Source organism: Mytilus galloprovincialis, chromosome 12 (assembly GCF_965363235.1).
Source record: "Mytilus galloprovincialis chromosome 12, xbMytGall1.hap1.1, whole genome shotgun sequence".
Classification (NCBI taxonomy): Eukaryota; Metazoa; Mollusca; class Bivalvia; order Mytilida; family Mytilidae; genus Mytilus; species Mytilus galloprovincialis.
This window is the reverse complement of record NC_134849.1, coordinates 17,215,341-17,227,654: the sequence shown is the minus strand read 5'-3', so window position 1 is coordinate 17,227,654 and position 12,314 is coordinate 17,215,341. Positions and strand designations below refer to the sequence as shown.

General features: G+C 33.1%; 1 protein-coding gene across 1 annotated transcript; it reads right to left on the bottom strand.

Moving 5' to 3' along the window:
- Window positions 1-5,259: 5,259 nt before the first annotated feature.
- Window positions 5,260-10,884, bottom strand: LOC143054601 (uncharacterized). The gene is made up of 3 exons (XM_076227615.1): window positions 10,562-10,884; window positions 6,182-6,350; window positions 5,260-5,685 (listed from the first exon to the last, which is right to left on the bottom strand). The coding sequence occupies exons 1-3, from the start codon at window positions 10,857-10,859 to the stop codon at window positions 5,283-5,285; spliced, it is 870 nt and encodes a 289-aa protein (XP_076083730.1). The 5' UTR covers window positions 10,860-10,884; the 3' UTR covers window positions 5,260-5,282.
- Window positions 10,885-12,314: the final 1,430 nt, after the last annotated feature.

Below are 12,314 nucleotides of genomic sequence, written 5' to 3'. Positions count from 1 at the left end.
TCTCTAGGGAAATGGTACATGTATTATTACCAATGAGACAATTATTCATTTAAACCCCAGGCAAAAAATATGCACAATAACAAGTCGCCTTATTGTATTTAATCCTGTATTAACTCATATTATAATTGTCACTATAACAGTAAATAATCAACATCCGATCATAACCACTGTTTCAATGATAACTTGACAACTTGTTTTTGCATGGTTATTAATATAATAAGATTTTTGTTCAAATTATTTAGTGTTTCTTAGTCTGTAATATTCTACAATATATCTTTAGAAAAATAAAAAAAAACATATAAAATAAAAGCAGCAAAACAGAAATTGATTTAACCACGAACCACATATTTCAATCAAAGAATAACGGATTACACAATTGGTTAACAAGTTCAGCTTTCTAAATACATGTATGCAGACCAAATGTGTACCAAATATTTGATTTGTTCTATATTGCCGTATTTCAGAAAACTTTGTGTCCATAGTACATGGATGCCACACTCGCACTTCCATTTTCTATGTGCAGTGCTTTGGACCGTGAAACACTTTAACATAAAGCAGGACAAACGGACGGACGGATGAACGGACGAACTGACGCACAGACCGAAAAACATTATGCCCATAAAAATTTTTTTTTTTAAAAAAAACAAAAAAATATATTTTGTGTCCGACAATTTTACATACGTTGAACTTTGTACATAGTCAATAAAAGAACTAAAATCACAAAGATACTGAACTAAACCACGCCTCTTTTAAGGAGATATATAATATTCAGTCATAGATATTAAATTTTGTTAACGTTCTGGTTCCCAGATATGATCTCTATGTTTCATCTCATAGAGATATAAATGCACGTAGTAGGCGGTTAAATCGAATTCTGAAAAGAAGACAAGATGAAAGGTCGGGAAGCGCAGAATTTTAGTATAGACATAAAAAGTAGTGCATATCAACTTTGCATTCTATATGATATACTGCTTTATGAAACTTCGTATAAAAGGTGGCACAGTTTAAGTCGTAAAGGGAGTTCCTATTGGAAATTGTATTCTCTATATTTACAGAAATGTAACCTTTAGAAGCATCCTGTAGAAACAGCTGACATAAGTATACTAAGATATGGCAAGCATAGGCGGATCCAAGGGGAAATCCCCCACACTCCTTATGTCTGTCAGCGGGCCCTCCCCCCTTACAAAAAGTTCTGGATCCGCCACCGGCAAGATTGCGAATCAGACAACTCTTCACACGCGACCATATACCCTAAAAGTTAGCATATGATGGTCAACGTACTTCATTCTACAATGACTGAGTAAAAGCCGAAATCCGAAACAGCGGTTACGTCCTCTTTACTACGCTACGTTGACATAAATGATGATAGTGTTATACCACTGTTCTGAGTTAGGGGAGGGTTGGGATCCCGCTAACATGTTTAACCCCGCAACATTAAGTATGTATGTGCCTGTACCAAGACAGGAGCCTGTAATTCAGTGGTTGTCGTTTGTTTATGTGGTACATATTTGTTTTTCGTTCATTTTTTGTACATAAATAAGGCCGTTTGTTTTCTCGTTTGAATTGTTTTACATTGTCATGTCGGGGCCTTTTATAGCTGACTATGCGGTAAGGGCTTTGCTCATTGTTGAAGGCCGTACAGTGACCTATAGTTGTTAATTTTTGTGTCATTTTGGTGGATTTTAGAAAAATGCTGTCAAAAGGTACAAAAATTTGGAAACAGACATAAATTTTTTTTAGAAAAACACATATAAAAAAGAAGATGTGGTATGATTGCCAATGAGACAACTATCCACAAAAGACCAAAATGACACAGACATTAACAACTATAGGTCACCGTACGGCCTTCAACAATGAGCAAAGCCCATACCGCATAGTCAGCTATAATAGGCCCCGATAAGACATGTTTACCATTTGTTTTTCGTAAATTGTTTTGTCATAGAATTTTTTCACATATTTTTCATATCGGGGGCTTTTAATGCTGACAATACAATATTGGTTTTCTCGTTGTCGAAGGCTGTATGTCTGCCTATAATTGTTTTCATCCACTTCATTCTAACTTTGGTGGATAGTTGTCTCAATGGAAATCATACCATATCTCCTTAATTTTATTTCATCGCCCTATTGCTTATACATTATAGTATCGTATAAACTGGCAAAATTACAAAAAAAAACTTGGCTTAGACCTACGAATAACAACAAGAGTGCACACGCTGAAATGTCTCGCCTTCTATACTAGTCATTGATATTATGTTGATAGTCCTAAGTATAAAGCTAAGCACAACTGTCACATAAACTCAACATTAACCAAGATAACGAAACAAAGACCAATGAACCTTGAAAACGAGGTTAAGGTCAGATGAACCATGCCAGGCAGACATGTACAGCTAACAATGCTTCTATACAACATATATAGTTGACCTATTACTTATAGTTTAAGAAAAATAGACCAAAACACAAAAACTTAACACTGTGCAATGAACCGTGAAAATGAGGTCACGGTCAAATAAAACCTGCCCGACTGACATAAAGATCATAAAATATTTCCATACACCAAAAAATAGTTGACCTATGGCATATAGTATTAGATAAAAAGACCAAAACTCAAAAACTTAACTTTGACCACTGAACCATGAAAATGAGGTCAAGGTCACATGACATCTGCCCGCCAGACATATATATACACCTTACAATCATTCCATACAACAAATATAGTAGACCTATTGCATATAGCATGAGAAAAACAGACCAAAACACAAAAATTTAACTATAACCACTGAACCATGAAAATGAGGTCAAGGTCAGATGACACCTGCCAGTTGGACATGTACACCTTACAATCCTTCCATACACCGAATATACTAGCCCTATTGCTTATAGTATCTGAGATATGGACTTGACCACCAAAACTTAACCTTGTTCACTGATCCATGAAATGAAGGTGAAAACTGTCTGACAGACATGAGGACCTTGCAAGGTACGCACATATCAAATATATTTATCCTATTACTTATAATAAGAGAGAATTCAACATTACAAAAAAATTTAACTTTTTTTTCAAGTGGTCACTGAACCATAAAAATGAGGTCAAGGACATTGGACATGTTACTGACGGAAACTTCGTAACATGAGGCATCTATATACAAAGTATGAAGCATCCAGGTCTTCCACCTTTTAAAATATAAAGCTTTTAAGAAGTTAGCTAACGCCGCCGCCGGATCACTATCCCTATGTCGAGCTTTCTGCAACAAAAGTTGCAGGCTCGACAAAAATGCAGTCAAGGTCTATGAACCCTGAATGACCTCAAAATTGTCCAATACACTAAATATAATTGACCTAGCTATAATTGCTTATATCTGAGAAAAAGACCAAACCATAAAATCTAAAAATTGTCTAATGAGCGATGAAACCTGACAGAAATGTATACCTAACAATCATTCAAAACACAAAATATATCGGACCTATTGCCAGAGGCGGATTTAAGGGGGGCCAGTGGGGCCCGGGTCCACCTTTTAGGGGAAAAAATTGGTTGCTTATATAGGGAATCACTGAATCGTGACTGGAGCGGGCCCCCACTTATGAAAATTTCTGGATCCGCCACTGATTTCATATAGTTTTCCGAAAAATTAACCAAACAACAAAACCTTCACATTGTCTAATGAATCATGAAAGTGAGATCAAGGTCATATGAAACCTTTCGGTAGGACACTTACACCCACAATCATTCATACACAAAATAAAGTTGAACTATTGACTTTACCATGTAACTTCAACTTTAATCACTGATCCATAGGATAACAGAGGCTGATTTAGGGGGGGGCAGGTGGCCCGCCCCCCCCCCTTTTTTGGGAAAAAATTTGGTTGTTTATATAGGGAATCACTGAAGCGTGATTGGAGCGGGCCCCCTCTTAGGTCAGTTAGTGGGCCCTTACTTATGAAAATTCCTGGATCCGCCACTGGATAAGGTCGAAGTCAGGTGAACACTACCTGCAATGCATGTACCAAATATAGTTATCCGATTACTCATAATAAGTGAGCATTTCACTTTTTAAAAATACTGTACAATGAAAATGAGGTCAAGGACAATTGACATATGACAAGACAGAAGTTTTGTTACATAAGGTGTTTGCACACAAATTAAGAAAGAATCCATGTTTTCTACCTTCTGAAATATAAAGCTTTACCAAATAGTTTACACCATTGCTGTCAGATTGTATAATACCAATGTCTCACATATTGCTAATTTTGTGGCAGGCAAGACAAAAACTGAGGACAATAACTCCAATGAAGATTCTTCTTGCAATTTAGGTAGATATGAAAAGCAGGTAATTATCATTCTGAATATTTACTAAGTAAATTAGTCTGGTTTCACACATTAACCTGAAGGGTCCAGGTTCAAAAATATAAATCTAAATGACATATTAACTTTAAACTTTTAATTTTATTACTTCATGTATCCAATCCTACCTGTAAAAATATAATTGTGTGAACTTCAAATTATATGATGAAGTACTTAACTCATGTTTTTACTTTTTATCAGAAAAATAATGTGTATGTTTATGCTGTTTGGGTTCGTACTTTTAACGCAGGAAAAAAAAGTTACCTGTTTCAGATCAACCACAATGAATTAAACGTTCATACAAGTCTTTTTTAACTTATAAATTAATGCACAATACAATGAACAATATACGATTGAGTATGAGATGATGAAAGAGGGGGGATAGGACCTTTGTTGGGACTTCGGGATCAGGTGTTTTTAAGCTCAGGATTTCGGGACTGACCCTTTCGGGAATTCTTTTTTTCAAATTTCTGGACCTCAGGATTTTTGTTTTTAAGCCCGGGATTTCTGGATTTCGTGTTTTTTAAGCCCAGGATTTCTGGATCAGGGCCCCTCCTACCCCCCCTCATGAAAAGAAGCATGAAATGTTTTATTTCCAATTGAAGAAATAAATAATTCATTCAATCCATATGAAATACAAACTAATGAAGCTTACATTTTAAGCAATAAATTTCGCCCTGTCAATGATCTTGATATTTCAATACCAATAGAAACACTGAGAAGATAAATATTGACCTTTCATCATCATGAGTATGGCTACTAGCATTGTTCATAATATAAGAAATAGCCTTCTGTTGGATTATTTCAAAACAAAAATTTAATAAAGTTGTAAAGAAAGTAATTGTTTTATAAAATTTAGTATCAAAGGATACATTATATGCTCTTTTACTTTTGGCCTGAAGGACATATGAAGGTCAAGATAAATGTTTACAGTTTTATTTCATTAATCTTCGTCACTTGCTGCTGATGACTTAGAAAATAATTTATTTATGAATGACTTCTGTGCTGCAAGTGATTTCTTATTCACTAATTCAGTTTCTGTCCCTTTTGTTTTTTTCATTGTTTTATCTGAAATTCTTGCTGACAGTTTTCTTTTTCTTTTATTCATAATTTCCTCTTCTGTCGATCTCTGCGAAACTTCAATAGATCTGTCACTACTTGGTTCATCAAATTTTTCTCCTCTTTTTAATTTTCTTTCCTTTATATGTTTAATTGTTCGACTTTTCTCTGCGTTTTGAATATAAAAGTTTGCCTCCCGTTTGACCTGAGCTATTTCAGTTCTCATCCTCTGTTTATGCACTGCTCTCTCATACGCTAACCTTTCATTCAGATGTCCCCACTTAAATCTACAATGAATATAAAAGATACATGTGTATGACTGTTAGTATTAAGTTTTATTGTCTCCTGCACTAAAATACTTCGTAAACTTAGCTTTAATTTTCTCAGTAAGAAAATTTTTCTCAAAAGGGATCACATTTATTGAATTTTTCTTCATGACCAATTAAATTTTTTTTCAATATTTAATACTATAAGCAGGTACATGTAAAAAAATGTATGGGGGGAACTAGCAATCAGATTATTTTTTTTGCCATGTGCTTGACCAGAATATTTTTTTCATCTATAAATTGGGGATCAGAATAAAAAAATTTTGGAAAAAAACTTAATGTTTATGTCTGTGTCATTTTGGTCTCTTATGGACAATTGTCTCATTGGCAATCATACCACATATTCTTTTTTTATATTAACCCCCAGCTCTGAAAGTTAAATGGTTATTACCTTGTCATGTCCATTTATTGTTTTATTCTTGAACAGTTAGCCCTAATATTAGTATTGTACAAATACCTGTGTAAATATTTCAATGTCCACATTTCATCATACCATCTACTTTTCTTTTTACCACCTATTTGTTTACTGTTTAATTTAGTTGCCACACTTTTTGCCACCTTCTTGTCCTCAAATTCCACCCATCCTTCTGTGAACATCCTGCCTTTCTTTGTATTGGCTGCTTTATCTGAAAGGGAGGAAACAATAATAAACTTGGTGTTTATTTCTTATATTTGCTATTGTTAGTCACAACTAAGGTCAAAATCAAATACATGTGTTTCAGCAAAACCCCATCTACCCTAATGTTAAGTGCCTACCCTAACACTTTTTATGCCATTTTGCAATTAGCACTGTTACAATGAGCGTCAATGATGAGTCTTATGTAGACGAAACGTGTGTCTGGCGTACTAAATTATAATCCTGGTAACTTTGATAACTATTTAAACCACTGGGTCGATGACACTGCTGGTAGACGTTTCGTCCCTGAGGGCATCATCAGCCCAGTAGTCAACATTTCAGTGTTGACATGAATATCAATAATGTGGTCATTTTTATAAATTTCCTGTTCACACAAAACTTTGAATTTTTCGAAATACAAAGGATTTTCTTATTCCAGGCATAGATTACCTTAGCCGTATTTGGCACAATTTTTTGGAATTTTGGTACCCAATGCTCTTCAACTTTTTACTTGTTTGGCTTCATAAATATTTTGATATATGAGAGTCACTGATGAGTCTTATGTAGACGAAACGTACGTCTGGCGTACTAAATTATAATCCTGGTAACTTTGATAACTATTACAGTAAGACTGATTCTCTAGTAGTAACCTGCAAAAAAATGTTTGTAAAATCATGTTGCCTACCTACCTACCTACCTACCTTATCTTATTCAGCAAGTTAGCTGAAACACATGAATTTTTTGGGGGTTACTAACAAATACATGACTCAATCTGGTCTGGAATGTCTTAATTAGTACTCTATATGCTAGAGACCAACATTGATCCATTGTTTATATACAGTCAGGGGACTTACTTAAACAAGTGATTTTCTAAATCACTGATTCAAGTAACATTATTTCCATAAAGGTTGGAAGTTAGAGTTGTCTTTCTTTAATTCACCTACAATGTATGTAAGTAGAACAAATTTATCACTAGAAGAAGTGATTTAATTTTATTGTAGCTTTAAATATAGAATACTAATGATCCAGGTACTAATTATGTTTCTAAACTTATCAGAACCAACATCTGTGTTGTCTAGGATAACCAGGTCATTTCAGGTGATGACCTTGTACTGAATCTAGGATAATGACATAAAAATCACTTGTTTAGGTATCAGACCTCAATTTCCTTCCCAAAAATCACTTCTTTAAGTATCATTCTGTTATAATTACACCTTATGTAAGAATCCGGGGTTTTGATTGGTTAATAGCCAGTGTATTTTTCACCAATTTACTTTTATCAAATGAATATCGTTCTTTTTTAACGCCGCCGGGGTATTTTTTAAAAGGATATGCCTTTTTTACCCTCTCTGCCATGGTATTTGCCAAAAAATACTCTATCCAACTGGACGCTTGTAACTTCACGATCATCAATGCGTTTTAGTACATTAACATTCGGTGCAATTAAACAGATATATCATGTTATTGAGGGGTATTTGCGAAAAATACCAGTCTTGAGAATGAATTTCCTTCGCCTTACGGCTCGTGAAATTTAACATTCTCTCGACTGGTATTTTTCGCAAATACCCCTCCTTAACATGATATATCTGTTCAATAACCCCCACTTATTTCAACATCCGGGAACAGTGACATTTTTATTGCGAACAGTACTAGTAGAATTTTATTACATAATCTGAAAGATAAAACCTTGAATTTCACAGGAAAAATACTCCCACTGCTGTGAAAAATCTTTTAAGAAAGTATCAGTTCATTATGTAAAGCCATTATTATAGCATTTTTTCAACTAAAATAGAATTTTCAGCTAAATGATAGCATCAAAAGCATAAACCTTCCTACTGAAAAGAAGCAAAAAGTTCATATTTTTTTATTTTACTAATTAACAGATATTATTTAAACCTATGTGTTTAAAATTTTGAAAAAACTGCAAAATCCCAATTTGTGACAAAACCTCAAATTTGATACTCAAATAAGTGATTTAAAATCACTTATTTCAGAAAGTCCCCTGACTGATATAAAAGGATTTGATCATATCAACTCACTTTTTATTTACAGTTCTTGCAACATTTTCATGATGGTTGATAAAAACAAATGTAACAACAAAGACAATCATTTTTGAAGAGTTTTAACATATTTCCATGTTCTGGTAAAGTTCATCATTTTGTTCATGGGGACCATTCGTCAAAAATAAATGTAGCTGCATTTTCACCTTAAAAGCATCTGGAAAAGTTTTAAGGCATAGCATGCCCTAGATAACTACAATTCAAAAATCTTTTATGTTGCTTTCGGGTCGATCCGGCCCCACGTCGATCCGGCCCAAGTCGATCCGTCCCACGTCGATCCGGCCCCACGTCGATCTGGCCCATATGTAAAGTCGATCCGGCCCCAATGAAAAAAAAAATATTTCTAAGGAATAAAAATAAATATATATTAATTGTAATTCATAAATGTTTATCATTTTTATTAAAATGTTAAAGGTGTACGGTAATAAACAAGTAAAAAAGGCCTTTGAAAAATATTTTCTTTAGATGAGTATAAAACAATATAGGTTGATTATGTCTTTATTACAAGTTTTCATGATTATTGGGTATAATTATATTATAACGTATATAAAAGAATTCAGACATCAACATTAATCAGCAGTAATTAGCATTTTCTTTCAATTGAATGTGATCCTAACAAGTCTTTCATCTTGTGTAACATATAATAACAAATAGTTACATACAATGTACATGAACGGTACAAGCCGATCCCTAAGCTGATACATATAAACTTTGTTTTTCTTTTTAAGTTCTTAAAATTTCTAAAATTGAGAAATGTTGTTTGATTTGCCGAATCCTTTCTATAAAAGAGTGCTGATATAATCTACACACAACTATTCAAAATATTGTCAAAATAAAAAAAATATATTGACCATATCCGATGTTACAAAAAAAAAGTGTTAAAGAATAGAATAGAATATTTTTACATGTTATAGAAGCCTATGATGTAACTTAAAAAAATACAAATAATTATTATGATATACACCAACCAGAAGATCAAACCAGAAAGAGCTTGTTGAAAAACAGATTACGTAACTTTAATTAATCAGCATTGGATTGAATTAAGTGATTACGAGTGGCATTACCTTAGTTCATAATCAGCAGACTACTGTTGAATAAACAAACCAATTATAGACTAATGATTTGATTAAATAAGTCATTATGATGCGTTAAATTTTATAGGTCCATTGGACTGTAAATATTTATTTAGCTATTCTGTTTGTGAACTGAATAAAATAAAAATTATCATTGAAAATAACTTCATAATTTAAAAATGTAGAAACTGCGATACAAACAGACACAATAACACTAATTTTCGTATCAATTTAAAATAGTTCTTTAACTGGTACTCCTGGTCCAATACTTCACTGACCTGTTGTCATCCATCATCGATCAGACACTTTTTTCAAATTTCATTTATACTGTTAAAGTTTGTGTGTATGGGGCCGGATCGACTTGGGCCGGATCGACTTTGGGCCGGATTGACTTGGGGCCGGATCGGTTTGGGGCCGGAACGACCGGATACCTTTTATGTTTAGCAAGAAAATTAAAAACTTTACTGGATTTTAAAGTGCACTTATATTCTAACTCTAAAGAAAACCAATCAGGTTACCTGATATTGTACATGTTGACCTTTGAGTTTGTCTGATAGTAAGAGTAGTTGATGCATATTTGATTACAGAACAATTCCTAAGGGTACATGTACTTTTAAAAGCTTTAGCGCACTGACTTACTGCCCAATTATGAACTGCTATTGAACATCCAAAATGTTTGTATGTATATAATATTATGACAAACAGACACAATACTCCTTTCACGCCCAATACCCTTTGCCACTCTACATGTTTGCACCTCACATGATGCCTCTAAAGTCTGTTCTCACCCTACACGCTCGTGCCCAATTTTTATAAGGATTTCAGTTGAATTATTAGATATTTTTTATATGTACATGTATATCATGTATATCATGTATATATACATTTACCATGTTTACCAAATAATTCTATTTTCTGGAATAAAATTTGAGGAATTATTATATAGATTTTTTTTTTATTAATTTGATAATTAATTATTAACTGTTAATTATGTATGATTGTAAATTTGTATTTATACACAGCCTAATTTGGTGTTATTGTTGAGTGTTTTTGCTTGAACAAAGATCTATTAAAAGTATCATCCCTACCATCAGGCTGGAGAAAGATTTTTCCAACGTCTCCATAAACAGAAAACATGTTTCTGATAATTTTGACATTCATCAAAGGAGGAATACGACTCAGGTATACTATTCCAGGATCTTCGTTCTTTCGTTTCTTCTTATCTCTTTTCTTTGTGTCATCAGAAGGTGTTTCGGTTTCACTTTCTGAGTCTACATCTGTTATGTTTTCATTTGTATCATCATTAGGTGTTTCATTGTCATTTTCTGAGTCTACATTTGTCATGTTTTGAATTGAAAAACGGGTGTCCAAAATTTCAGATTCCATGTTGTTGTCTTTCGGATTGTACAAAACTCCTCTAGAGTTTTCCTATTATCACAAAAGATAAGTACAAAAATGTGTGAACCAGAACCGGGCTTGCACTTATATGTAAAAACTATTTAAAAAATAAAAAAATATATATTTCTAATGGTATAGAATTTTTTTAAATGTATCAAATGTATAATTAAGAAAATATCAATTAAATTACTTTTTAAAATAATGTTAATAAATGGCCAAAACGACTTTTATTACAGGGCCGAAAAGTGTACATGAGCAGCTGAGTGAGTGAATAGACCAAGGCCGAACGGGAAAAATGGAAGAAACGTCTTTCAAGAGGGGGGGCAAGGGGTTTAACTGTTATGCTGTTATGGGGCAATTTAATTCTTTGTTATCTGTTATTTTGAAAATATATTTGCTGTTAGCTGTTATTGTCTTATTCTTTGTTAGCTGTTATTGGGCTATTAGTTTTTTTGTTATCTGTTATTGTGATAATGTATTTGCTGTTAACTGTTATTGAAAATTGGAATGTTAGCATTTTTTTTTTGACAGTCAATATTCGGTATAAACTGAAGATCATTGGACATTGGGGTCTACCACTACTAATATGTTTGTACCGTATTCAGAGAAGGATTCCATTAACATTTACCCATCACAGAAGTGAGGTCCAGGACAATTCAAGTATATTTTATGATTATCCTTTGTAATAAATTCCATTTTTCTATGAATGTGTATTTAGAATTATCTTAATTTTTTGTATGAGAATAATGTTCCTGGTTTCCCGTACGAACATATTAAATTAAAACAATTCTTAATATGACAAAAAGGGAAACATATGGCTAGGAATATCTGACAAGGATCTCAATTAAGGACTAGGTCCTATATAACAACCAGTTAACCTTTTATATAATATGGTACATAGACTCAGCTGTGTGATTCTTTTCAAAGCAGAACCAAATGCATTGTACAATGAAAGTTCCAACGATGTACTTGGGTCCGAAGCTGCACATAACTCATTACAAACAAAGATTTCTTTCGTTTCAAGCCATTGTTTCCCTACTAAACTATGTATTCTACTTACTAGTACACTTGGTACAATCAAAAACCTCAGCTGATTAAAAATTGTTCAAATAAGGCCTTTGAAAATAGTGGAATAAATTGCTTTTGGAGTGTAAAAATTCGTTCGAAGTACTTGATAAATTGCATGCTTATAATTGGTGCTTTTGATTTTGCTACCCTAAATATATATACCACTTTGCCTCATAGTCTTATTAAGAAAAATTCACACACCTCATTAAATGGTCATTTAGAAAAAGTCAGAATATTCAAACTCTTTTAGGTCATTTTTTTATTAGCAACAAAAGGATCTTCAGTTAATATAAACAACCAACGTTTCATGAGAACTGCTGAAAGCATTTTTTAGTTATTTTTGAAAACAAGAAAATACCACCTTTTTCTAATAAA